We start from the raw sequence: 27,040 nt of genomic DNA, 5'->3' as shown, positions 1-27,040 counted from the left end.
TACTGGCTTGCTAACCCTAAGCCAGGGTTTATATTACTGTAGACATTACAGTTTCTCAGTGTTTGAGAGGGGAAAGCTCCTGGAGAGGCACAAGGCCAGCCCTAAGCTTCTCCTCCCCATCAGGACTCCTTTTCCTAAACCAGGTGGCTCACCCACAGGTGTCCCCCAGCCCCCTCCTACCTCCCTTGCCTTCCTGACACATGGCCAACTCCTTCTCATCCTCTGGGGATCGGCTTCAATTTCCCATTTCAAAGGGACATTCTACGGTCACTCTAAGTTGCCCAGCCCTCTCTATAATCCCTGTTGTGATAGTCTGCTCATTTCCTTAAGAACTCTTTTTTAAATGTTTATTTCTTTTTGAGGGGGGTGGGGGGGAGACAGAGAGAGGGACAGTTTTGAGGGACAGAGAGAGGTGGGGACAGAGGATCTGAAGCAGGCTCCAAGCTGACAGCAGAGAGCCCCAGCTCGAACTCATGAACCATGCACGAGATCATGACCCGAACCGAAGTCAGACACTTAACTGACTGAGCCACCCAGCTGCCCCAAGAGCTCTTATCACAAGTTGTAGTTAAATATGTTTCTTATTTATTGTCTGTCTGCACTTCTAAACTAAGAGCTTCAAAAAAAAGGAAGGACCAGGTGTGAGCCAGCCGTGTTCCTCCAGCACTTAGCACTGTGCCCGGCATGGAAGGGGTAGGTTTTCAGTACTGCGGATTCACTGCGTCACTGAGTGAATGAAATGCGAGCTCTGCCTTACAGCAGCAGTCCTCACATTTTAGAACCAGGAAGAATTACCTGGGGATCTTATTAAAATTCAGATTCCCAGGCCATACTTCTTGAGATTCCAATTCAGTAGGTCAGGAGAGGGGCCCAGGAATGTGCATCTTTTAAAAATTTTTCTTCTAGAGAGAGATAGAGAGCACAAATTAGGGGAGGAGCAGAGGGAGAGGGAGAGAGAGAGAATCCCAAGCAGGCTCCACATGCAGCGCAAAGCCCAACACAGGGCTTGATCCCACAACCCTGGGATCATGACCTGAACCGAAATCAAGAGTTGGACACTCAAACAACTGAGCCACCCAGGCGCCCCAGGAATGTGCATCTTTAATAGGTACTCCTGGTGAAGCCGACACGGGCACATCGAGGCAGACCTGCTGCATGGTTTTGCCTCCACTGCAGAGACATGGCTGAGAAAGAAACTTTCACCACTTGCTATTTCTTTTACTTCCTGTCTGTTAAGCACGTAAAGTCCAAAAGTGCATGCACTGGAGCTGAGGGAGCTGCAGAGACAGGGTGGAGGGGTGAAAGGAGAAGGCATGTGCTTATTATTATTAGAAATTAGAAGCAAACACTAGAGTTAATAATGTACTGCTGTTACCCAGCATACAGGTAGCCATTGTTTACATGCTTTCATTAGCTCAGCAGACTCACCCACCAGTGACCTAGGGGCTGACCTGGGTATTGGGGATGCACTGATTAATAAGACAAAGGACCTGACCTCAGGGAGCATCCAGCTTGGTAGTGGAGGCAGGCAGATCAGTGATGTGTTGAGAACAGTAAAACCCACTAAGAGTAAGAGCAGCATGTTCGGGCAGCTCTGGGAAGGGGAAGTCAAGTTGCTCCACAGAGGAGGATGCATTAGAACCAGACTTGTTCAGCTGGGGCTTACTTGGCCAGGAAGACGGACTAGTATAGGGCCAAGATCAGCACCAATTAGCAATGACCACAGTGTAGACTCCATTTGGGAGAAAGCAGCGAGAGACCTGTCTGAAGAGATGGAGAGCATTTTCCAAGGTCAGCCTTGACCTCCTCAGGGGTTTTCAGAAGCCAGCCCACAAATTCCATCCAGGCCAGGGCAGGGTTTTCTCGTGTCTGTCCAAGGTTTAGAATTTTTAAATTGGAATATTTTAAGGCAAAGAATGCTCCTGCTTGCTGCTGCTTTCACCATGCCTTACATTCAACCCTCTTCTTACATCAAGTCAGCGGCCCAGCCCCAGAAGGCACTTAGGGCTGCCACTCTTTCTAGGAGAGGGGGTTCAACAGAAAGCAGAAATCAGAGTAGGAATGTGGTCCCCTGTGTGGTTTTATGAAAATCAGTCTGGTGATATGTGGTAGACAAAATATAATTGGAAGATGAAAGAATAGCCAGGAACTTCCTCAATGGCCTGGCCCAACTTTCCCCATATTTTCTTGACTCTGTACCTTCAATATACATAGAAATCACATACGTGTCTCATGTCCTAATACAGTATGGGTGCAAGTAATGATTCTGTACCCACCTCCAACGTGTGGGTTTTTTCCCCACACCAACAAGCAATTCTCCAACATCAGCTGGATGTCCTATAATCCAACTCAATTCTGAGACTATCTACACAGAGAAAGCATCAGATCCAACAGGTTAAGGGCTCAGTCCCACCAGACTGCTCCACCCTCAACTTCAGACGCCAATCACAAATGCAGGTGGCCCGTCACCTGTGCTTCTGACCAACCAGCATGTAGATCAGAGGCTCTAGTGATCTTGGTTCTAACGACCTTGGGTTCGATTAGTTTGCTCACAAAACTCAGAAATATTTTACTTACTAGATTACCGGTTTATTATGAGGGATATAGCTCAGGAACAGCCGGATACAAGTGATGCACAAGGCAAGATACGGGGAAGGGCACAGAGCTCCCACGCCCTCTCCGTGCCCACCACTTTCCTGGTACCTCCATGTGTTCACCAAGGCAGAAACTTTCTGAACCCTGTCTTGTTGAGATTTTATGGAGGCTTCATTACTTAAACATAATTGATCGAGTCATTAGCCTATGGTGGTTGATTCAACCTCCAGCCCCCTCTGCCCTCCCTGGAAATAGCAGGTGGGACTGAAAGTTCCAATCCTCGAATCACCTGGTGGCCTCCTCTGGCAACCAGCCCCCACCCTTAGGTGACCCAGGGGCATTCCAAAAGTGACCACATTAACATAACAAAAGACATAGTTATTACTCTCATCACTGGGGAAAAATCACAAGAATTTTACCTCCAGGCCAGTAAGAAGGACAAAGACCAAATATGTATTTCATATTATAAATCACAATACCATAGTTAAGTCATAGAAAGAAAAATTTAAATGAATGAGCTAAGGATAAAATAACACTTCTTTTAAGGCTTTTGTTAATAATACAAAAAAACCTTTTCATGAAAGGAATTATTACGAATGCTGATGTTTTTAGTGAGTGCTATGTGGTTGATATGTTTTATTATGTTTGTGCTATCTTCATATTAACATTTTGCAGTTCAGTATTTAGAAGATCCGGTTTTAAGTGCAAATTACTTTGATGCTTGATTCTTATAGCTTTCAGAATTGAAAAAAGATACCACAGTAAGGTACAGACATCCAAATGAAAAAAGTGCTTCATTGGCTGTGCTTACTAAAATATTAATGTTTCAGTCTTCCTCACCAATTATACAAAGGCTTTTGTTTAAATCCAGCTGGCAAATTTCCATTTTTTCTTGATGTCCATCAGTTGTTCTTGTGTATTTTATATTTTTAACCAGAAGGTTTGAAAACCACCCGAACTCTTCATATGGAAGATGTTTAATTAAGCTGGGCATTAGGTAGGCCAAACATCAACACTACCAATTTCTTGCTGTTTGCCTCTGTTTGCATTATTAATGCTATCTTCTAGAAGTAGTTTCCTCTGGCGGGACTCATTTTTAAGCATGTATCTATTTCTTCAGGGTTTATTTAGTGAAAACAAATCATAAATTCATTTAACTTGGCCCACCTGCCCTGCAGAAGGTCAAGTTACACAGAAAGCAAAGGAGTGGGTGCCAAGTCCTCCAAGTTTAGAGCCCCTGCTCTATCCCAGGCCAGTGTTTCCAGGCTGATTGGTATGTGACTTTGGCATGTGACCTCGGATGGCCTGACTGACAGAGCAGTGAGTGGCCAGTACCCATCACATAGTAAATACTAGAAAATGCAAGGTCCTTCCCATTGTTTGAAGTTCTAGAAATTCTAATATTTTCTGCCCACACTTCAGAGGCTCATCTTGCACAGGGCCTGGTGCCTGCAGGTCTCTTTTAGGAGACCTCAGTCTCCAAGGTGAGGAGATACAGATGAGATAAACGAGACAGTATCTGGAGTGGGGATCAGTTGATGGGGGGGCAGGGAATAAGGAGATCCAGGATGTCTAGAATTTCCAGCGGGGTTGGCAGGATTGTGGGGTGTTCATTCTGACAGACAGCATTTCCTGGGATCACAGGTGCTTGGTGGCCTTGTTCCAGCATGGCCTCCCAGGCCAGAGGAAGATCCAAAGGCTGGCTCTGTCCCCTGCTTCACTTGAACTCTATTCCTCTGTTCTCCCCAGCCCCCACCCCAAACCACTGAATGAACATGTGAGGCAAGCAGCGGACCCAAAATCCTAAGACCTGGATTCCAGTCCATACTTAGTAGCTGGGTGACTCTGGGCACAGCTTTCTCATCCACAAAATGAAAATGAAGGAACGAACCCTGCTTGCTTCACAGGATTTTAATGCGGCTCAAGTAAGACAAGGCACAGGCACGTGTGAAGGCTCTGAAAACTACAAAGCACCATATAAACGGATGGCATCATTATGATTTAATAGCATCTTGTGTGCATGGTGATTGATGCACCAGGCAAGGCATACTCCCTCGCTCCGGCCTTTGTTTTTCTGGGACACATTCTAGGAGGGTGTGCAGCTATGTGGTGTAGGAGGCAGCCACCGGCATGAGTAACCCATGGGCAGTGTGTCTGCATAGCTGAACATCCTAAAATACCACTGACCTCAGGCATCCTGAGACTAGAGGTCACACTTGGAAGCTAGGTGGCTTGGATGGTACAGAGGCTGCTGGGGGTTCTGGAGCCAAGGAGCAAGGCCAAGACCACTGGAAGCAGGACTTGGCTTCCATGGAAACTCCCTACTCTGGGCATTTATTCCTTCAGTTGTTGTGAAAGAAATCTAAGAAGCTGGCACGAGATTCAAGCATTGTTTGAAACTGGGAAATAAAACCCCTTATCGCTTGCCCTGACCCCAGGTATAATCAGTCTATTAACATATTTACCGGATGCCCACACAGAAGGATAGTACAGACCCACAAAATGAAAGCACTACAATCTGATTGGGAAGATTGAATACGGGATAAATGGATAATAGATAGATAATAGATGACAAATTAATGATAGTGATGAGAAATATGATAAATTCATGATAGATATAGACAGATACTGGATGGAGGATTGGACAGAGAAGTATAAACATGAAACGATACTAACATCAGAATAAAAAGAACAATTTAGGGGCGCCTGGGTGGCGCAGTCGGTTAAGCGTCCGACTTCAGCCAGGTCACGATCTCGCGGTCCGTGAGTTCGAGCCCCGTGTCAGGCTCTGGGCTGATGGCTCAGAGCCTGGAGCCTGTTTCTGATTCTGTGTCTCCCTCTCTCTCTGCCCCTCCCCAGTTCATGCTCTGTCTCTCTCTGTCCCAAAAAATAAATAAACGTTGGAAAAAAAAAAAAAAAGAACAATTTAGTGAGTACCTACAATGTGCCAGGTAGCTTCAGATATGCCCTTATAGCTGTCCTTGAATTCTTTTTTTTTAAATTTTTTTAACATTTATTTATTTTTGAGAGACAGAGTGTGAGTGCAGGAGGGGCAGAGAGAGAGAGAGAGGGAGACACAGAATCCAAAGCAGGCTCCAGGCTCTGAGCTGTCAGCACAGAGCCCAACGTGGGGCTTAAACCCGCAAACCGTGAGATCATGACCTGAGCCGAAGTCAGACACTCAACTGACTGAGCCACCCAGGAGCCCCTGTCATTGCTGAATTCTTCAGCAACACTGCAAGAAACCATCATCTCTGTTTGTCAGAAAGGGAAACCGAGGTCCAAAGAGGCTTAAGTAACCTGCCAAAAGCCACCCAACTGGCCCGTGTTCTTTCATCTAAGTCTCACTGTTCCTGAGTCATAGGACACCCCACTCCCACCCCAGCCCCAGTTCTGAATTGTCTTTGTTACTTGTGAGCCTTTGTTTTATGTGAGAACATCTTGGAAACTCTGAGAAAAGCCACAAACCACTTTCCATTCAAGGAGAACCTGAAAACCAGCTCCTCAACCAGGCCTGTTTCAGCCGCCTTCAAGGTTCCCAGGTGAAAGCAAGGCCTCTCCGGAGAAACCAAAGAGCTTTCTCTTCGGGCGCACAGAAATGTTCACAAGGCAGGCCAGGCTCTGGGGCGCACTAAGGAAACTGACTTGGAGCCAGAGGCTTCTATGGGGCACCGCACGCCGATGCCCACCTGTTCAGTCCTACCTCCTTTTACTCCTAGCAGCTTCATTTGCTCCCTCTCCTACCTCTCTCCTGTCTCACCCCCTTCTCACCTCCAAGACCAGCTGGGGCAGGGCAGGAGCTTGGCCACCATGTCAGGAGGGCAGGAGGGCCTCAGGGCTTCCTGCCACAGCCTATGCTCTCTCCGTCAGACAGACTCCTGGCTCCTGGCTCTCTCAGGGTGCAAAGCCAAGCCTCCGGGAAATCACTTGTGCCTTCCTATGGGGCTGGAGCCAGGAGTGAGTTTCGGAGCCACTGGTTATGGTGACAGGGAGAATTCAGGAGTGCATGCACACTGTTGAAGAAGTTCTGTTAGGAGGTTCGATGGAGTATGGAGGACGGATGCTCCTAGAGGGACTTCACAGGGAGTTGAAGAATCCTCTGTGTGAGGGACAGAGATGGTGAAAGAGGAGACAGGGACAAATCTAGCCAGTCCCTCCCACCTCTTTCTGCGTTGGCTAGCTCAGCCTCTGTCCTCCATTCCCTTGGCCCCGATATCTCTTTTTGAAACTTTCCAGCCTGGAAAGCAGGATGCTCTCAGATCTGCAAGTGTCCTTTTACATAGACTAGGCTTTCTGATGGTTTCAAAGGTGCTCTTAAAATGCACAACAAGGAATCAGAATTTTAGAAATGATTAAGTTCTATCTTCAGAATGGGAGGCTGAGAACTAAGGAGGTAAAGTGGCTTGTCCAAGGTCATACGTGCTGCTAACTCCTGCTCCGTGATACCAGGATAGAGGTGTCCTCAAAATTTAGAACCTCCCTCTGAAAGGGACTCCTCTTCCAGGCGTGGTGGGTGAGGTCACCCACTGTATTTGACTTCCATGGGTCTTTGATCTTTGCTGGCTGTGGTCCAGGAGCTCAGCTGAGACACCAACTCAGAATCACACTCCTGGCAGCCAATAGCCATAGCAGGAGCTGAGGGATTCCCACAGACACCCAGGACCGGGTCAGAGCTCCACCCAGGGGAGGAGCTGCGGGAAGCCCCGCCCACTTGCCTGCCTAGCCGGTCCTGCAGCTCTGTCTACCCCATGGAGAGAGCCACTCCATCAGAGAGTGGCCTGTGCCTGCATAGGAGTCAGGGCTGAGGATGAGGAGACTCTTGGGGACCCAGAAGATCATGTCCTGCCTGAATGCCCAGGCTGAAAGCCTGAAGGACCTGCCCTAACAGGGCCTCAGCAGCTGCCTGGTAAGAGAATTGCTGGCCCCTCTGGTACTTGGAGGGAGGAGAGGGAAGGAGATTCAGATACAAGCTGTGCTGGGAGTGAGGGGAGGGGCCCTCGCCTAGAATTTACTAAGCACCTATCCACTGCTGTCTGAAGAACTATTGATTACTCTCCCATTTCATAGTGGAGGAAACTAAACCTCAGGGAGAAGTAATATAGTCTCCGAGTCAGTGGCAGAGCCGAGATGACAGCTCCTCTTGCCTGACCTTCCTTTCTGTGCTGCAGACCAGGCCCCCACCACACAACTTCACCTGCTGTGATTTTCTTAGGGAGGGCCCAAGGCAATAATCCCTTTCCTCACCTCAACCTAATTTGGGCTCCACTCCTGCTTCCCAACAAATGATTCTGTCTGTGCTGAAGTGACAGAAGTCAGGGACCTGTGCCTGCGTGAGAAGGAGGCTGGGCATGACGCTTTTGGGGCTCACTGTCTATGTGATGGGGATTCTGGGAATGGGAGCAGAAACCTGCATGTACTGCAATTACCTCTGCTTCTCAGAGCCAATCCAGAGAAAGCTGCCATCTGCCACATAGGTGACCCTGAAGTCCTGTGTGTGACCCCGTCCTTCTGGAGGTGATGCCAAAATGAGTGCCCTCAAGAGGATGCTGTAGTCAGCTCATACCGTGGGTGGCAGAATGGGGTATAGAAAGAGATTGAGCTTTGGTCCTCATGGTCATGGTGGGATCAATGAAGTCCCCACAGAGGCAGAAAGGAGAGGAGAATGAAAATTAATATTTATTGAGTGTTTTCTCCTCCTGTTTGTCGGATAGGAAAGCCCAGACTCTGAAAGGTTAAATGACTCAGGTGTATCAACCCAAAGCTCAAGCTCTCTTCTAGAAGTAGAGGAGAGATCCTGGCAGAAAGCTCCTCAGAGTAGGGGAAGAGTTCATAGGCTGCCCCTACTCAGGAGCCTCCAGGAACATCGTGAGTCCCATGTTCCCCGCAGGTGTGCAGGGTAGATGCAGCTGGACTCTCCAGGTCCCCTGTAGCTGTGGCGACAACCCTCAGGGCACTGCCCTCTGGTGGCTCAGTGGGTGACTCTGCTAAATGCCATTCCCATCATCTGTATCAGCACTGGTGGCTGGAGCCTTCATTCAGGCGGGTGGATACACAAATCGTCACTTGATGTTTGGCTCTATCGCCACATGAGAGGAAAACACACCAGTGCAGTTGCCATTTGGGACATACTGGAGATACAGCACTCTGCCCCAGAGATGGATTTGGTGAAAGAAGGACCAGAGTCAAGTGTAATCTAGTTCACTTTGGGAGCTGGGGTCGTCTTCCCAAATGCAGCACAAAGAACAGGGTTTTGGAAGAAGACCTGGATTCAAATCATGGCACTTGGCTCCTACGTGGACTTGGCCAAATCCCTTCACGAATCTGAGATCCAACTCCAGAAATTAACACCTACTAGGCCAGATGTTCATGAGAATTAAATGCGATTAAGCACCAAACACAGCACCTATAGCACCTGAGAGCATCTAGAGGGCTTTCTCTCCCTCTCTTTTCCTCCTTAATAAAATGAGACATGCTCAGCAACCTGACAAGATAAGCAGGGACAAATGGGATCACATTTCCAGGTCTGGTGTGGGCAAAGCTTTTTAGGACATGAGATTCCTTGGGGCAGATTCAGAGGCCCAAGGCCCAAACATTCTCACTTCCTAACATAGGGCTGGGCACGGGGAAAACACGATTCAATAGGGGTCTTAGAGCTGAAGCTAGATTGTTCCCCAACTTGCCTGATAAAGTTCAATTTCACATAGGAAGAGAAAGAATTTAGGAATATCCCAAAATGAGAAAGAAGCTAATTCAGACCAGACTAGGGAGAAGTTACAGATGGCCATGGGCTAGAAGGCAGAGACTGAGCATAAGTGGGTAGGAGAGTGTTGGTGGGCAAGCCTCCATATCTTTGCCCAGCATCTGGAGGGCTCCACCTTTCTTTGTTCACCTGGAAAAAATGCAAACACATTCTTCAAGAATCTAATGACCTTCTCTATGACTTCCATTCTGGCACTGTCCCACCCTCCACCAATGGAACTGATCACTCACTTCCTTTGCACACCATGAATCCTTTGCCTCAGCCCCTGTTACAGGACAGCCACAGGAACACTGTGTCACTTCACTGCTTACACTCCCTCTCTCTCACTAGATCGGAGCTCTGGTGGATACCTCATACATGTCTGATTCCCAGAAGGAGCTTGTAAAGCCTTTGGAAAATTGAATGAAGGAATGGAGGGAATGATGCTGGGGATGGGTGAATGGACAGAGACTGGGAAGATGAACTAAAGGAAGAAAGTTTGAATATGATCATTGGTGGACTGATAATGTTGATTTATCAAAAGATGAGTGAGAAGAAAGGGCTGAGGTAGAGGAATATGAAGAAGTGCAGAGTTGTAGAACCTTACACACATGCAAAGATGCTCATTACTGATTTTGTAACAGTAAAACATGTGGAAATAACTTAGTACCATAAGCAGGACATGTGTTATATAAATGTTGGTATGCTGATCTTACGACATACTTTGAACCATTAGGAGGAATGAAGCAGATCTGTAGGAACTGACATGGAGAGGTCTCTGACATTGGAAAAGAGCATTGTGTCATGGTGTAGTGGTTAAAAGTGATTGGGTCAGCTTGCCTGGATTCAGTCTGCCCCTCACTTGCCATACAACCTTGGGACAGCTTCTTATTCTCTCTAAGCCTCAGCTGTTTCATTTGGGAAAATGAGGAGAATGGTAGTCATGACTTTAATGAGTCACAAGGATTTCCAAGATTCTTAGCAGAGTGCAAACATGCGTTAAATATATAATAAATGTTTGCTATCATTATTAAGCAAAACAAGTAAGTAGCAAAAAAAATGCATGCTATAACACCAATTTTACTTTTTAATTGTTTTCTTCATATTTATATACATGTATATATGCGTAGATAAAACAACTGTTGACAGTTGATTGTCTCTGAGGTACAAGACTAGAGGGAAGTGAGGAAGAGCCTTTATTTTTTAGAGAAATTTTGGGTTCATAATAAAATTGTGCCCCCCACCTCCCCACACACAACCTTCCCCACTATCACTTCCCCCACCAGAGTGGTACATTTGTTAAGCTGATGAACCTACAGGACACATCATTGGGACTTCTACTTTCAACTTTCTACATTTCTGTCTTCTTTTTCACTTCCACAATGAGCATGTATCCATTTTGTAGGTAAAATTATATTAGTTAATTAATTGTTGAATCATATCCTAAGCCCCAGAATGGTTAGCCTCTTGAAAGTAGCCTGGTTGACACAGGTTGCCACAGAGGAAGGGGATGAGCCACCCTGGGACTGCCTGCCTAGGTACAAGGCCGGAGCCGCACCCGAGAACCCCCACTCTGCTGTCACCATCATGACAGGTCACAGGCTCACCTGCCTGGCTGCTGGCTACTCTCTCAGAGGAACATCTGACAGTAGCTCCCAAGCCTGAGGAGGCCAGGCCCTGGGGCCATGCCTTCCCTGACGGTCCTCATGCTCACCTAACCAGCTGAACGGCTTTAGAGTGCCCAGGGAGCAGGTCTGGGAGGTTGGGAGAGCAGCCGATATCACTGGTGTGAGGCTGCCAGCCCTGGACTCAAAGTCTCCTCTGACATTCACTAGCACAGTGACCTTTCTTTGAGCCTCTGTTTGCTCATCCCAGTTCGGGATTAACCTACCCACCTCACAACGGCACTGGGACATGGAGTGAGAAGATCCGTGGGAAAGTATCTAATGTATTCCTTGCACATGGATGGTTCTTGGAAAGTCTACTTGTGTGTTTGTTTATTATTGGGAAGTTTTCATTTCCTGTCTACATGACCTGCTTAATAGACTTAGACCCTTGGATAAATGGCATGGTCGGGGTAAGTGCCTAGTTGGGGATGTCCTTCCTGGCAAAGTCAAGATAAGGAGAGGGTAAGGACAGTCCTGGGGTTTCCAAAATACACAGTCCAGGATGGACTGGCTGCATTTCTGGGGCTGGTGAACTACTCTCTAAACAAGGTGTCAGCCTTTATTTGGCTGGATTTGGGTTGGATTTAACATGATGATGTTAACCCTTTATTTAACCCTTTATTTGGGTTGGATTTAACATGATGATCCTCCAAAATGGAGTCATTCCTGGATGGCATGCAGGGAATGGGAGGGATAACCAAATGGTATAGAAAAAGGCTGCTCTCCACACATGTTGAAAAACTGCTGCGGCTGATGACCCACAGGACAGAGCTGGGCTTGGCAGAGGTGAGCCCTTTGGGTCACCTCTCCTGCCTGGCCCATCTGTTTTCCCAGGTGATTGCTACTTTGGCCCCTCTCTGCGTGAGCGCCTTGTCAACATGAAATACATTCTCCATTTGACCTTTGTGTGTCTGAGTCTCTTGACTCCAAGGTGAGTTTGCTGCCCTATAATGACTTTGGTCTGAATTGCTTTGAGTATGTGGTTGAAGTAGGAAGGGTGGCAAGTCATTAGTAAGAAACTAATGGCAAGACAAAGCCTAGTCTGTCCACCTCCTTGAAACACCCAGACAACACAGCTCCCTGCCATTTATTCAAGCTTCCAAAATGGTCATACATGGATGAACCATTGTGGGTTTTTTTAAATGTTTATTTACTTTGAGAGAGAGAGAGAGAGAGAGAGCGAGCATGTGCTCATGAGAGATGGAGGAGGAAGAGAGAGAGAGAATCCAAAGCAGGTGCTGCGATGTTAGTTCAGAGCCCACTGTGGGGGCTTGATTCCACGAACTGTGAGATCATGACCTAAGCCAACATCAAGAGTTGGGCACTTAACTAACTAACCCACCCAGGCACCCCCACTTGTGTTTTTTCTAAAGACACTTGGAGGGGTTCCCAAATTACCTCAGCATTCTGAGGTATGGCAAATGGGTAATAAAATGGAATGGGATAAGGACATATTAATTCAGCAGCTTAAAATTAGAGATTTCTCTCTGGGAAAGTCACCACTGGTACGTGGGCACAACACAGAGACATACATGCAAACACAAGCTCAAGTTTATGTGTGTGCATGCTTATTCACAGATAAGCAACACTCATCTTCTTTTCCAGGATGTGCATCCAGGGGAATCAGTTCAACATTGAGGTCAGCAGAAGTGACAAGCTCTCCCTGCCTGGCTTTGAGAATCTCACAGCAGGATATAATAAATTTCTCAGGCCCAATTTTGGTGGTAGGTCATCCTTTCGGTCCAGTACGACAATTCAAAAGAAGGAGAACAGAGACAATATGCAGAGGAGGGTTTCAGGAGATTTTAGTTGACTCCTTTTTCTGATCTACAACCTGTTAAGGATTAGCAATAATGGATGAGGACAGCAAGTGATTTTCACACTATTTTGAAGAACGTGCTTTGCTTCTCAACCTGCAGGATGAAGAAATCCTCTTCCCAGCTGAGGAGGTGACTAGAGCCTCTAACAACCTCCTACACACTGTCTTCCTTCTATCCCCACTTCCAGTGTCATTATTTAAGGACCATGCCACCTAGCCTTCCTGCCTCCAGCCTGGTCACTCAAGGCTAACCCCCAACGGTGCCACCTAGATAACCTGCCTGGGTCCTTTTCCTGCTCAAAATACCTGCCTATGTCCCAGCATCCTCAGCATAGAGTCCAGAGCCCTTTGCGTGGCACACCAGGGCCTTCCTAGACCAGCCTCTATCTCTGCCAGTCTCGTCTGCCCCAACTCCTCCCGCTACGCCCTGCCAGGAGTGTGCCCCAAACACTCCCTAACCTCCTTGGCTTCCCTGGTCTCCTGCCTTTGCTGAGACTGTTTATCTGCTGAGAACAGCCTCTTTCAAATTCCCTCCCTGGCAAAATGCCAGTTTTTCTTCACGGCTCTAATCGAAGGCTTCCTCCTGTGAGAAGCCAGCCCTGATTCCTCTAGGCCCTATCCCCATTCTTCACACTTTACTTTGAACATACTTCCAAATCCTAGCCACTACCTGGCAATACCATCGTTGCCACTGGTTTTACATCTGTCTCAGCTTTAGGCTACAGTCTCTTGGGGGAGTCTTGCTCAGTAAAGTTACCTCACTAACCCTAGCAGCAGCTCAGTGCTTGGCATACAGCAAGTGGTCAATTAGTATTTATTGATGGCAGGAGGGAAAGAGGGAGGGATGAAACCAATAATATACCTCCTCACAGAGTCTCAGTCTCTCTGTGTCTCTAATGTCTCCTTATGCAGAGCATAAAGTGGTAGAAAGAGGTTTGGAGTTGAACAAACTTCCATTTGGCTCCTGGCTCTACTGCTTGCCCAGCACCTTAGCTTTCTAAGTCACCTCTCTATAAAGTGGGGATATATCTTCTGCCTCACAGAGAGGACTGATTGAAATGAAGTGTGTGAATAAGAACCATGGCACCTGCCATATCATCAGGATGCAGTCTATTCTAATCCCCTTTCCTTCCTGCTCCTCCCCTCACATGACACAATTCTCTGGTCAAATCTAGGATTAGTGGGTTAGTCCACTGGAGAGCCAACACAAAAGGGAATTATCCATGCAAGATATTCACTGGGGCAATATCTATGACAGAATGTGGGGTGGGAAGAGAGGGAAGCTGACCCCGGGGGAAGCAGAGAGGGAGGGAAGGAAGGTTGGGCAGAGGTGTCATAGACTACACTACGGTTCTATGTGTGTGTGGAAGGGCCCCAGAGAATCCTGGAGCCAAATTTGCCATCAGAGGAATCTCCTATCTCTGCCTCCCAGGAACAGTGTGCCTTCATATCCCCGCCACACTCAGTCACTGGTGGGGTGCAGCCTTCGGGAAGCATGGCCTCAGAGCAAGTGCACAAACAGATTTCAGAGCACAGACCATTTTCATGGCCACACAATTAAGATTTGAGCTCCTTACGTTAACAAACCTAGGAAGGCTTCAACCTCCCCTAGTCTTCCCAGGCCCAGCAGGACACTAATGACAAGCATGTGAGTCTGTACACCCTGGTTAGATCCAATTCCTCTGCCTCCCAAACCCCAAACAATAGGCCAGGATACTGCCCTTCTTGTTGCCTGTTCATAGGTTGACAAGAGGCAAGATTCTTGGGCAATGAACCTGGGGTGGACCCAAGGAGGGTGAGGCCCAGATCCACCTGGGGTGAGAAGGGGGTATGCGGTCCTTAGTCAAAAAGAAGGTGAGCCCCAACACCTTGGCAATCTGTCTCCTAAAGGAACTACATTTACGTGGTGGCCGGGAGTTCCGTGGAGCAGCCATGTTTTCTGTACTGCCTGTCCACCCAGGTTTTAGGTCCCTGGGGTCCTTAAGAGAAAAGACCTCCATAGGGTTTTTCAGGGAACAAGGTACACAGAGCACAGATTTACAAACAAGTCCTAAGAACACTGTCCAGGAACTGGCTTTGACCTCTTTCCTAGGAGGAAGCTGCCCTCTGGTGGCACAGCTTACTTTGATAACTCAAGGGGAAGAAAGCAAGTTCTGGTCCCTAAAGAAGCCAACTGAAGCAAGGCCCAGACTGGACTAATTAGATACAAAGTAAACAGAAAGCACAGTGGGATGGAACTTTTGTGTGTTTTCTGTTCTCCATGTTCCTCAGGGAGAGCAAATAACACTCAGCCACTGCCCACTGTGCTCCAGGCACTTAAAATTCATCTTGTAACTTTCCCAACCCAACCCATAATACCAGGCACTAGTAGCTCTATTTTATAGGTGAGAAATTGTAGCTTAGCAATTTGCTCAAGGTCACACAGCTATGAAGTGGTGGGCATAGGATTCAAACACTCTGGCTCCAAGCTCCTTTTCTCAATTTCTGCCTTGAGGGGCAGAAAGCCACCTAGCACCACACTCCTTCAGCACCTTCCACAGTCTGTCCTCAAAGATCTCCCACTTTTCCACCAAGTATTAACACCAAGCATTTACTTTGTTACTTTTAATTGAATTGGTTCTAAAACTTCACTTCCAAATTCCCACTGATATTCTATGGCTTAGTTTCCTTCTGTGAATAAGTAGGTTGCTTTGTCTGATTCCTACCAATTAGATGGTTTTAAGCTTCCTTTGAATTTCACCTCCCCTCTTCCTGGTTAATGCAGTGTCACAGTCCCCTGACACACCCCTAGTTCTTTATTACAAGAGAATGTTGTTGCAGCTATTAACCTGGTGAGTAAAGTTGTTCTTTTTCCAGAATGAGCTAGGATTAAGGAGGAGAAGAGGGGTAGGCAAATGCCACTTACTGAGCCTCTGTTATTATGTGACAGACACAATCCTGGGAGCTTTGTACAGATAACTATTCGTGAGCACCTCCTACACATCTGGCTGGGCAGGCACTTCACACGTATCCCTCTTGCCTGCAGAGAAGCTGCCACATGCCGAATCTCCTTTAGCCCTCTCCATGACCCTATGGTGTCATTAGCATTATCCCCACTTGTAGGTGAGAAGTCTGCAGTTCGGAAAGACTCGGTAACTCTTCCCAGTTGTAAGCCAACATCTTTCTCACTCCTGGGCTTTTCTTCTGCATCTCCAGTCTGAGGAGGAATACACTGCCCTGGCCTGGCTTCTGAGAAAGGTGGCCCCAAGGCCTCTGTCTCCAGAGCTGAGGCGGGTGCTCTCAGAAGTTCAGCTTGAGGCCCAATATCTATATACCAGATCTCATGGGGAAGGTTCTGGAATTCTAAATAGTTTAGGCTTTTGGGAGAGTAAAGGAAGAGTAGCAAAGCATCAGGAGGTGAGCAGCTCAACCATGAGCAGTCTTGAATGCCATCTTGTGGTAAATTTACTTAGTTGAGGGGAAAAAAAATGAAGATCTCTGTGCAAAATCCCAAATCCCCTCCTACGTTTCTAAATAATCTGTCCCTTGCAAAGCACCACAGGAAAAATCCTCCAAGTAAGAAATGGCAAATACAAATACATCCTTTAAAATCTGCACTAATGAACGTAGTGTGGTTTCTCTTACACATTAAGCTATTTACATATTTGTGCATTTTTCATACATTTTTTCCCATTCTACACAATGGTTCCTCCTGACAGGGGTGGGTAGAAATCCACCTTTTGTTTTATATACTTCTAGAGTGGTTAAAATTTTCCAATAGGTGAATGTTGCTTTCATAATTTTATAATTTTTAAAACATTGTGCTAATGTAGTGTGTTTGTGTCTCTGTGTAAGTCCTTCTGGTTTTTTCTTCATTCTTAGGAGAACCAGTTCAGATAGCACTGACTCTGGACATTGCAAGTATTTCTAGTATTTCAGAGAGTAACATGGTAAGTGTGGCCCCTTCATCTTCCACCTGAGGAGACCTTCTCCTCGTGTTTTATGGGGATACACCTTCTAGCTACTCAAAAAACAGAACAGAGACTCACAGCCCCCATGCTCTCGGAATGGCAGAGGCTGGAAACCTATCCCAAAACTCAAGAGAGTGGAAGATTCTTATAAAACAGATCTTCTGAAAAGGAAGGAAAGTGGATTCAAAGTCCAGGAGGGAAGAAATGAGGGAGGGGAGTGGGTGCATTTGGTAAGGGATGAAAACCGGGGAGAGATTCAAAGGGCAGTGGGGAAGCCTGAATATCACATGGACCCTCCCAGGGCGGAAGCTAAGCTAAGCTAATGAAAACCAACACTCGCATGACTTCTTTCCACCATCCTCTCACTTAAGAACACCCAGTACAGATAAGCTGACACAAAAAGCAGGTTGCCAAGGGGCCCACTGTGCAGTCCGGGTACAATCCTGGACAACCTAAGCACTTAGCTCACCAAAACCTTCAACGGTTTGGAGGGGCTTTTGTGATAGAAGGTAAGTAAGTTAAGGCGCTAAACATGCTCCTACAGGGCTCCCTTTTGGCAGTGAGAGTTACTCTCTAGAACAGATAAGGTGCTTTCTTCTCTTATTGCTAACAGGCTGCTCCCCCAAGAATAAGACTTTGTTCACCAGTGTCTATTATAGTACGTACTCTTGACCTAAATGGAGGTGGGGAAGGGAATAAGACTTGACCCCTTCCCTTCCGTTTTCAAAGTCTTTCTCCCCCCAATCCATTTCCACTACTTGGCTTCCCCCTCAGGACTATACAGCCACCATATACCTCAGACAGCGCTGGACGGACCAGCGGCTGGTATTTGAAGGCAACAAGAGCTTCACTCTGGATGCGCGCCTTGTGGAGTTCCTCTGGGTGCCGGACACTTACATTGTGGAGTCCAAGAAGTCCTTCCTCCATGAAGTCACTGTGGGCAACAGGCTCATCCGCCTCTTCTCCAATGGCACAGTCCTGTATGCTCTCAGGTGACTGGGTGGCTGCAACCGCAGGGCTGGAGTGGTGATGGCTGGAGAAAAGGCATAAATAAATCCTGGATAGTTCTGACCAGCTGTCAGATAAGCACCCCAACGTCCCACCCTTGTCATGCCCCTGCCTTCTTAGATTCTTGTCCCTACAATTGAAGGGCCCTTTCTCAGTTCAGTTTGGCTCAATACGCAGCTACTGAATGCCTGCTCTGGGCCAGGCCCCACTCTGGACACCGAGAATACAGAGCTGAATGAGACACTGTCCTGACACAGATGAATAACAAAAGGAAGTTCAGAATCCTAGGGAGTTGGGGAGTACGTTAGAGACAGAACTCTGAGCTGAGTCTTAAAGAGTAAAAGGAAGTTAGCAAGAGAAGACGGGGAATAGCAGGAGGAAATGTAAAAATTTTTTCCTTTCATGGGACTTAGTGGAGCTAGAGTTGCTGCAGAATGCATCTCTACTCATCTGAGTCATTTTTGTACAGAGAATCAAAGCACAGTGCCCCAAGGCCTCTGTCATCTGCAACCACGGCCTCCCTTTGTCTCTTCTCCAAATCCCTGAGGCCAAAAGTTCCTTCCACCCAGTGGAAGTTTATCAAGAGGCTGGTTGGCTAGAATAGGGAAGGTGTTCCCTAGGTGCTGCAAGAGGCAACCCACAGGCAGAGGCTCAGGGCTGTTTGCACCAGGGATGTGCAAGGACCGGGCAAACCATATGCTCCCACAGTCCTTGGGTAGAAGGCTGAGAAGCTAATACTCTTAAATCCCAAGTAAGAGGCTGCTGTTAGGAAACAAAGACTGAGCTAACCAATAAACTGAATTTTTGGATTGCTCATCTGACATTCCTCAGCCACACTGAATTATGCAAAAACCAGCCCAAACCCCAACCCTTCTTTCAAGAAGCTAAACTAGACCTTTCCCATGACACCCAGCTCCAATCAACACTAACTCTTCCCATGTGTGTACGTGTGTGTGCATGGATGTGTCTGTCTGTATTTTGCACATAACATAATCTCTTTTGTACAAGGATTACAAATTATAGATGACATTTAACAGCCTCGCTCTAGAATTAGACATATTTGGGGGTGAGTCCCTGTTCTGTCCCTACTCTGTGACCTTAGGCAAGTTGCTAGACTCTCTGAACCTCAGTTTCCTCAGCAGCAAAAGCAGAATGATTTTTCCTACCTCATAAAGCTGTTGTATAAATTCAAAGGGATAATGCATGTGAAGCACTTTCCCTGGGGATTGGCTCAGGGTAAGCGCTCAGTAAATAGTAGCTGTTGTTACTCTGTCTCCCTTAAGGGAGCTTCCTCAAGGTGGGCACCATGAACACAACATTTCACTTTCCCCAAGAACCCAGCACAGTGCTTAATGACGGCACTTAATAAAAATGTATGACACTGAAGGAAAAGGGAGATAAAGGTGGGCCAGTTGAAATCTCCACTGTGAGGGCTTTATTGAGGTTTAATTGAATGTCCCTGAATGTTGGTCCCTAAGAGCCACAGTGCCTGGGACCCTCCAACATCCTCCACTTCCTCTGCAAATGCTGATCCCTTCCAGGAGGCAGGGTCCTGGAGAACTGCATAGCCAGCAGACCTGGGATCCAGCCCCAGCTCTGCCACTAAGAGCTGTGTGAGCCAAGGCAAGCCGGAATCTGTTGTCAAATGGTGACAGCAGTGTTGGGATCTCTGTTCTAGCTCCTCGTGCGTTTGTCATGAAGATTAAATTTTAAAACTGGATGCAAACGCATCTCAAGCCAATGAGTGATTCTGTTCTGCAATATGTTGCACATTTGCCTCTTCATTGCCAACATTCTTGCTTCCTCCATCCTGGGCCCCAGCTTTTACCACATCTCGAAGATGTCACTTAGCACAGAAAAGCTCAGGAATGTTTTGCGTGTAGGCTCCAAGTCACACGTTCACTGTAAGGGCCAAGGTGAAAGTCTTCTTGGAGTTGCCCTTAACAGGGAATGTGTACTTTCCCCCACAACACTCCTTTTGAACCCATTTTTCCTTTCTTAGAATCACAACGACTGTTGCATGTAACATGGACCTGTCTAAATACCCCATGGACACACAGACATGCAAGTTGCAACTGGAAAGCTGTGAGTATATATCCTGCAGATGATTTTCCCGGGTGACTTAGATCAGTGTATTCATGGAGAGAGACCTATACACAATGGCCTTTCTTTTCTCGGTGTTGATTCCAATTGATTCAGCCCTTCTGAATGTTTAGGCAGAGAGATTGAGAGACCTCTCAGCAACAAACCTTCCAATATGACATCTTTTGGGGAAGGCCGCTGTGCACCAGCACTAAATATTTCCACCTAAGAGTAGACAGGACAGTGAAGGAAATGGGGGTCAATTGGATGAGGAGTGGGACTCAGAATCTGAGAAGGCACCAGAAGCCAGAAAGAACACAGCAGGGGTTAAAAATGGTAACGTGCAAAGCAATCATTGGCATTCATTGCATCTGCTTCTAACTTTGAAGAGAAGTTGTTTGGAGTGTGTGTGTGTGTGTGTGTGTGTGTGTGTGTGTGTGTGTGTACTTTAATACAGTGATGCCAGTAATGGGAATTCAAACTGAAGTCTGGGGATTTATGATGAAGAATGAGCATTTATTCTAAGTTGATGTGTGTCAAATGGCATTGTTGAGTAATATCCATTGTTCTGAAATGCCCACCAAACTTGGGAAAGTGTACCTGTGACCGGTGTCCTAGGAAAACAATGGTGCAGAGAGGAGTTATCAAGGCATCAAGGGATGGCTTGTGTCAGGAGGAAAAACCATAGTCAAGCACTGGACATCAGTAGGCACGTCTTACATGAGGACGCATGTGGTCAACACCCAAGAAGCACAACCATTATGAGGCAGTAGTCATTTTTCAGAAGTAGACATTTAATTAAAGACTCAGACAGGCAGATTAATTACCTTATTGATTAAATACATGAAAAACCTACTTAAAGCAATACAGCTATTTGGGGGCAGAATAAAACTTGAGGATATCAAAAAGAGAACTCATTTTCAACCCCACATGGAAAAAGTAATTGCCCTCCATGTATGGCTGTGCTCATCTCAAATCCCAGGAGTGAGATTCTCCTGGAAACTCCAGCACTCTGCTTGCACAAATACCATCCCCAGTGAACAGGGGAAGCATTCACTGAGTGTTTCTTAGCAGTTATTTGGGTACAGAAACCTCACTGAGGGTGTTTTTTCCTGAACACCATCCCTAGAAAAGAATTGCTACCATCCCACCAGAGCAATGATAATGCCATGATTGTGAGCATTTTAATACTTGTAAAAGTACGGTGTCTAGGTAGAAGCTTGTATGACTCACATTTTTTAGCTATTTTTGTATTTCTCTGGGCTTCTAGGCATATTTGCACAGCTAACATCAGTACATTTGGGGGTGGTTCTGAGAGAAAACCCACAGACAATTTTTACCTGGAAATCCTCTAAGAACCCATGACCACTTCTCTGCCCTATGGAGGGAAGATAACCACTGTTAAACAGTGGATACTACAAGCTAAGACTTAACAAAATGTTAGTCCCAACACCGGCATCCCTCTTCCCAGTAGCCTGGGAAAATGAAGGCAATACACTTCCATGGCTAAGATCGCAGGTACCAAAATCACTGGGTTTTTCCTGTCACTAGCTGTGACTCTGGGTGAGTAGAACTAACCTCTCCTGACCCCAGTTTCCTCACTTGTGAAGAAGGAAAAATAATACTGTCTGACTTAGAGAGTTATTTTTTAACAGCTTTATTGAGGTAAAATGTACATACCACAAAATTCAGCCCTTTTAAGTGTGAAGTTCAAAGATTTTGGGCAAATCTGCCCAGTTATGCAACCACTGCCACATTTCATTGTTAGAACATTTCCATCAACCAAAAAGATCCCTTGTGCACATTTGCAGTCTCTCCCATTGCCGCCACCCCACCCCCACGCCCAGTTAACCACTAATCTACTTTCTGTCTCTATGGATTTGCTTTTTCTGGATATTTCATATAAATGGAATCAATGCACCATGTGGTCTTTTGCATCTGGCTTCCTTCACTTAGCGTGTTTTTGAGGCTCATACATGTTGGAGCATGGATCAGTACGTCGTTCCTTTCTATTGCTTTATTTCTCGTTATTCCATATGAAAGAGTACAAGTAATACAAGTCCTTTTGGCTTGGTTCCACCCTGTAGTTATTAAGAATAATGCCACTGTGAACATTTGTGTACAAGCTTTTTGTGGACATGATTTGATTTCTCTTGGGCAGATGCTTAGGAGTGGAATGCTGGATCAAACAGTAAATTTATGTTCAACCTTTCAAGAAGCTGCCAAACTGTTTTCCAAAATGGTTGCACCATTTTACGGTCCCACCAGGGATGTTCCAGTTTCTCCGCGTTCTCATCATTGGTTATTGTCTGTCTTTTTCATGACAGCCATTCTTACGGGTGTGAAGTGGTATCTTCCTGTGATTTTGATTTGCTTTCCCCTAATGGTTAATGATGTCGAACATCTTTTCATGTGCTTATTAACCACTCATCTGTCTTCTCAAAGAGCTATTCTGAGGATTAAATGAGATGATAATATTGTAAAGCACTTAGAAATGCCATTGCTTACTAAATGATAGATATTATCATCACCATCATTGTCCATGGGGTTTGGGTTTAGACTTTCCTGAGGTACAATCCTGGCTTTGTTATTAACTTGCCCTGCTATACTGAGAAAGTTGAGCAATCTCTCTGAATCTGAGAATTTTCATGTATAAAATGGGCAAGACATTACAATTCCTTGATTCTAAGGTACAGCATTTATTGAATAACATTTTAGGAAAAAATGTAAGCTCTACTTTATATATATGTATGTATGTATCAACTCTAAGATCCATCCCAATTTCAAAAAAATGTAAAAAAATTTTTTTACTGAAGAAATATATAAATGTCTACCTTGCAAGTCTGTGAGCATATTAGAGATATAAGGTGTAAAAGACTCACCATAAATGTTGCATAAAAGGTAGCTATTATTACTATTATGGACTATATTAGTAAAACTGCTTTGAGATTTACCAAATGCCTATGTTAACAGACATCAATAAAGTGGCTAGTGGTTGGTTTCTTGTCTTCTGTTTTTGCATTTTAGCCAATATGGAAATAAGAACAGACCGATTGTGAAGTCTCTGAGAACATATTCAGAGCTGCTAGATTGTCCTGAAGGGCACCATGTAACATAGAGCTGTGTGTGTGCACAGACAGGAGCTCAATAAATATCATTTCAATAATGAGGATGGCCACTTCCAGAGGCCTATCATCCACCAAGTCTAAATAATGCTTAGCATAGAACCGGTTTTCAATTGATGGCAAATAGCCTAGCAACTCATTCTATTCTAAGCAGATGCAGCAACCGCATGTGAGAAATCATGCCAAGTTTTGCATGGGATCATCCTTGGACTTAGCACCATCGAGGTAGATCTCCTGTTGCCCCCATATTGTAGCATTTTCCAGACGAGTTCAATCTGCTGCCTCCCTGCATTGACTTGCACTGTTTGACTTACCAGGGGGTTACGATGGGAACGATGTGGAGTTCAGCTGGCTGAGAGGGAACGACTCGGTGCGTGGGCTGGAAAACCTGCGTCTTGCTCAGTACACCATACAACGGTATTTCACCTTAGTCACCAGATCACAGCAGGAAACAGGTAACTTGGGAGACACTTTGTACAAAAGCAAAATAACTGCATTGCATTTTGAGTCAAAAATACGATTTCTTCTCTAGTTTATCTCTTTTTTTTTTAACGTTTATTTATTATTTTTGAGACAAAGAGAGACAGAGCATGAACAGGGGAGGGGCAGAGAGAGAGGGAGACACAGAATCGGAAGCAGACTCCAGGCTCTGAGCCATCAGCCCAGAGCCCGACGCGGGGCTCGAACTCACGGACCGTGAGATCGTGACCTGAGCTGAAGTCGGACGCTAAACCGACTGAGCCACCCAGGCGCCCCTAGTTTATCTCTTTGTGGCCAGGAACACCTCCGCAGTGTGGTAGGGCCATAGGGTTTGGGCCGGGCACTAATACCTGCTTCATGCCCAGTATTGACATGGCCCCCAAAGGGCTCCCAGTCTAGTGAGGTAGATGTCAAAGAAGCCAGCAGGTATAATGCTACAGGAATACTATGATGGAGAAAGGCACAAGAAAAGGATCACGGGTGGGAGTACCAGTACCCCTATAAATCCCATTCTATACAACAGCAATTTCTTTCATTGAAACTGTAATGACAGTTCATGCTTAATTAGGTTTTGGTGTATAACAGAGAGCTTAATGTGAATATAGCTAAGTTAAACATCCCGAAGGGAAACCACTCTGCTATGTGAGCAGACATTATTTCCTATCTCTTATTTACCCTATCAGGAAATTATACACGACTGGTCTTGCAATTTGAGCTTCGGAGGAATGTCCTGTATTTTATTTTGGAAACCTATGTTCCTTCCACTTTCCTGGTGGTGTTATCCTGGGTTTCATTTTGGATTTCCCTTGATTCAGTTCCTGCAAGAACCTGTATCGGTAAGCAGCTCCAACAGGAGATTTCTAAGAACTGGCCTAACAGGTCCTTTTTGGTTTCTTTTCACCTTCTACCAGGTTTTTTTTTTTTTTTTTTTTTTTTTCACTGATATTCACAGGGCAGTTCCAGGAGTTGGTTTCTTGAAAGATTCTTTCACAGAGAGAAAGAGAGAGACAGAGAGACAGAGACAGAAACAGAGACAGAGACAGAGAGTGAGGTACTACATTTTTAAACATGTTTTACAGTGATAAGGGAGAATTGTGATTGGATGTCTATTGCCAGTTATCTTACATACTGAACACCCCCCCCCCATGGGAAGACAGAAGATGCAACACTTAGAAAACAATATCACTCATAACCATTCAAAATGGTCAAATCAACCCTGCTCTAGAAGACTGCAGATTTTTCAAAATGAGCTGTTCCATTTCTGAGTCCTGTCCCCCTTGCCAAGTTCTGAATGGTGATGGTCTGCCAGGTAAAGGTGAAAGGTTCACTGGCCACTGATGTGGGAACATTGCCTACCTGTTTTCCCAGGAGTGACCACCGTACTGTCAATGACAACACTGATGATCGGGTCCCGCACTTCTCTTCCTAACACCAACTGTTTCATAAAGGCCATCGATGTGTACCTGGGAATCTGCTTTAGCTTCGTGTTTGGGGCCCTATTGGAATACGCAGTTGCCCACTACAGCTCTTTACAGCAGATGGCAGCCAAAGACAGGGTAAGAATTTTGAGGGCCCTGTATATATGATTCATCACTTGCCATGTGCTGGTCTGTAGAGAGGACCCCGACTGGTTCCTATCCCCAGTGATTCTCATCCCTGTTCAGGTGGAGGCATCTGGAAGTCATGACACCTTTTGAAAAAGACTGCTCTTTTTGTCAAGTACAATGGGATATTAACATGTTTAATTTTCTAGCAGCAAATCACTGTTATCTGTATGCAACATGAAATCACAAGCATCCATGAAAAACCCAATATCAAACCAAATGTGATCAGCTGCTTACAAGTTTCATATTAATATGCAATTACTATTTAATTATTTTGTTACATTTTTGTTTTCTTAAATTATACAAGTAATGGTTTACTGAAAATGTATGAAAAAAATTAAACTGTGGCAAATTTCTCGATTAGCCTATATTTCTGCTAACAGGGAAAGACTGCCATTATCTGAATTAGCAGTGAAACACTGTGGTCCAGCTCTCAGAATAATAACAATCATTATTATCAATTGAACATTTACATGTGCCAGACGGTCATAAGCCCTTTGCAAATATTAGATCATTTAAAATACTCCTAACAACCCAGGAAGGGTATCAGAGAGGAATCCGAACAGCCCAAAGACCCAGTTGCCTGCTCCCTTATGTTTGACTCATGAGCAACGTTTCACACAGTCGTATTACCCAAGTACCAAAGGCAAATGATTCTATGTGCCAGCCAAAGAAGAATATGGATTTCACTCATTTTGCTCTCTATAGGCTTCCTTAAGGGAACAATGGTTAATAACAACAACAACAACAACAAAAATCTGAATTTGGTAGATTGGCAAAAAGGGATATGGAGAATTACTAAGATCCTTCATGGAAGACACCAGAAAGCCCTTATTTGGCTGTGTGTATGAGAATAGCTTCACTACAAAGTAGTGGCTATGTGCTGAACATCTCATTTAGTCCACCCAACAGCCTATCAGATGGCCACCACTGTTATTCCAAATTTACTGTTGAGGAATCTGCTGCTCAGAGAAGTGAGATCTAAGACCTCACAGCTAGTCAGTAGCCTGGCCAAGGATCCAAACTCCACTGTCTCTGACTTCACTACACTCCCCACATGCTATGCCATTCTAGGCATGTTGGAGAATGACAATTCCCTGGAATTGTAGGCAACATCACTATTTCTGTTTGTGTGGCAGAGACTTTTAGACACTGCTGATTTCTGTCATCTCTCATAATTAATCCCTCCTCACTGAGACAGAATGGGACTCATCAAACACCTACTAAATGCTTAACATAATTTATACCATCTTCCCATCCGTCTCATGAGGTAAATATTAATATTAATATCATCACCATTTTGTAGGCAAGGAAACTGAGTTTTAAAGGGATTAAGGTGACTGAAATTTCATAGTAGCAAGAGGCAGAATGGAATTTGAACCCAGATCAGCTAACTTCAAAGGCTGAGCATTCAGCACACAGCTCTGCATATCAATAGAAGGCAATGGTTATTCTTCCCCTTATACAAGCTGAGGACCTAGGGAGAGGTGCCTATAAGCAGGATAACAGGACTGCCAAGTCCGGCTCACTAGCCAATTACTGAGGCACTCAATGCCACTTTCTATTAAACCTAATTATTCAATACTTAGGCTTCTAATTATATAAATACCTGCTTATTTATTTTGCTAAGTCGAATCTTTCAAGCTGACCGCGTTGTCTATGATCTAGGGGACGGCGAAGGAAGTGGAAGAAGTCAATATTACTAACATTATCAACAGCTCCATCTCCAGCTTTAAACGGAAGATCAGCTTTGCCAGCATTGAAATTTCCGGTGATAATGTTGACTATAGTGACCTGACCATGAAAACCAGTGACAAGTTCAAGTTTGTCTTCCGAGATAAGATGGGCAGGATTGTTGATTATTTCACAATTCAAAACCCCAGTAATGTTGATCGCTATTCCAAATTACTATTTCCTTTGATTTTTATGCTAGCCAATGTATTTTACTGGGCATACTACATGTATTTTTGA

General features: G+C 45.5%; 1 protein-coding gene and 1 long non-coding RNA gene across 3 annotated transcripts; one reads left to right on the top strand and one right to left on the bottom strand.

Moving 5' to 3' along the window:
• Positions 1–1,117: 1,117 nt before the first annotated feature.
• Positions 1,118–23,442, bottom strand: LOC125171187 (uncharacterized). Its single transcript, XR_007154216.1, has 3 exons — positions 23,300–23,442; positions 17,668–17,803; positions 1,118–1,277 (listed from the first exon to the last, which is right to left on the bottom strand). It is a non-coding gene; the product is annotated as an uncharacterized LOC125171187 (long non-coding RNA).
• On the top strand, positions 11,853–27,040 carry GABRP (gamma-aminobutyric acid type A receptor subunit pi). Of its 2 annotated transcripts, XM_047868361.1 has the most exons (9): positions 11,853–11,932; positions 12,607–12,725; positions 16,682–16,749; positions 17,545–17,762; positions 19,781–19,863; positions 23,303–23,440; positions 24,149–24,301; positions 24,834–25,021; positions 26,738–27,040. In XM_047868361.1, the coding sequence occupies exons 1-9, from the start codon at positions 11,880–11,882 to the stop codon at positions 27,038–27,040; spliced, it is 1,323 nt and encodes a 440-aa protein (XP_047724317.1). In that variant the 5' UTR covers positions 11,853–11,879. The 2 variants fall into 2 exon arrangements, with proteins under 2 accessions (XP_047724317.1, XP_047724325.1); XM_047868369.1 differs by lacking the exon at positions 24,834–25,021 and having other exon boundaries at positions 26,738–26,775.

This window comes from Prionailurus viverrinus, chromosome A1 (genome assembly GCF_022837055.1).
Source record: "Prionailurus viverrinus isolate Anna chromosome A1, UM_Priviv_1.0, whole genome shotgun sequence".
Classification (NCBI taxonomy): Eukaryota; Metazoa; Chordata; class Mammalia; order Carnivora; family Felidae; genus Prionailurus; species Prionailurus viverrinus.
Note: the sequence above shows the minus strand (reverse complement) of the source record. Positions and strands in the feature narration are given on the sequence as shown.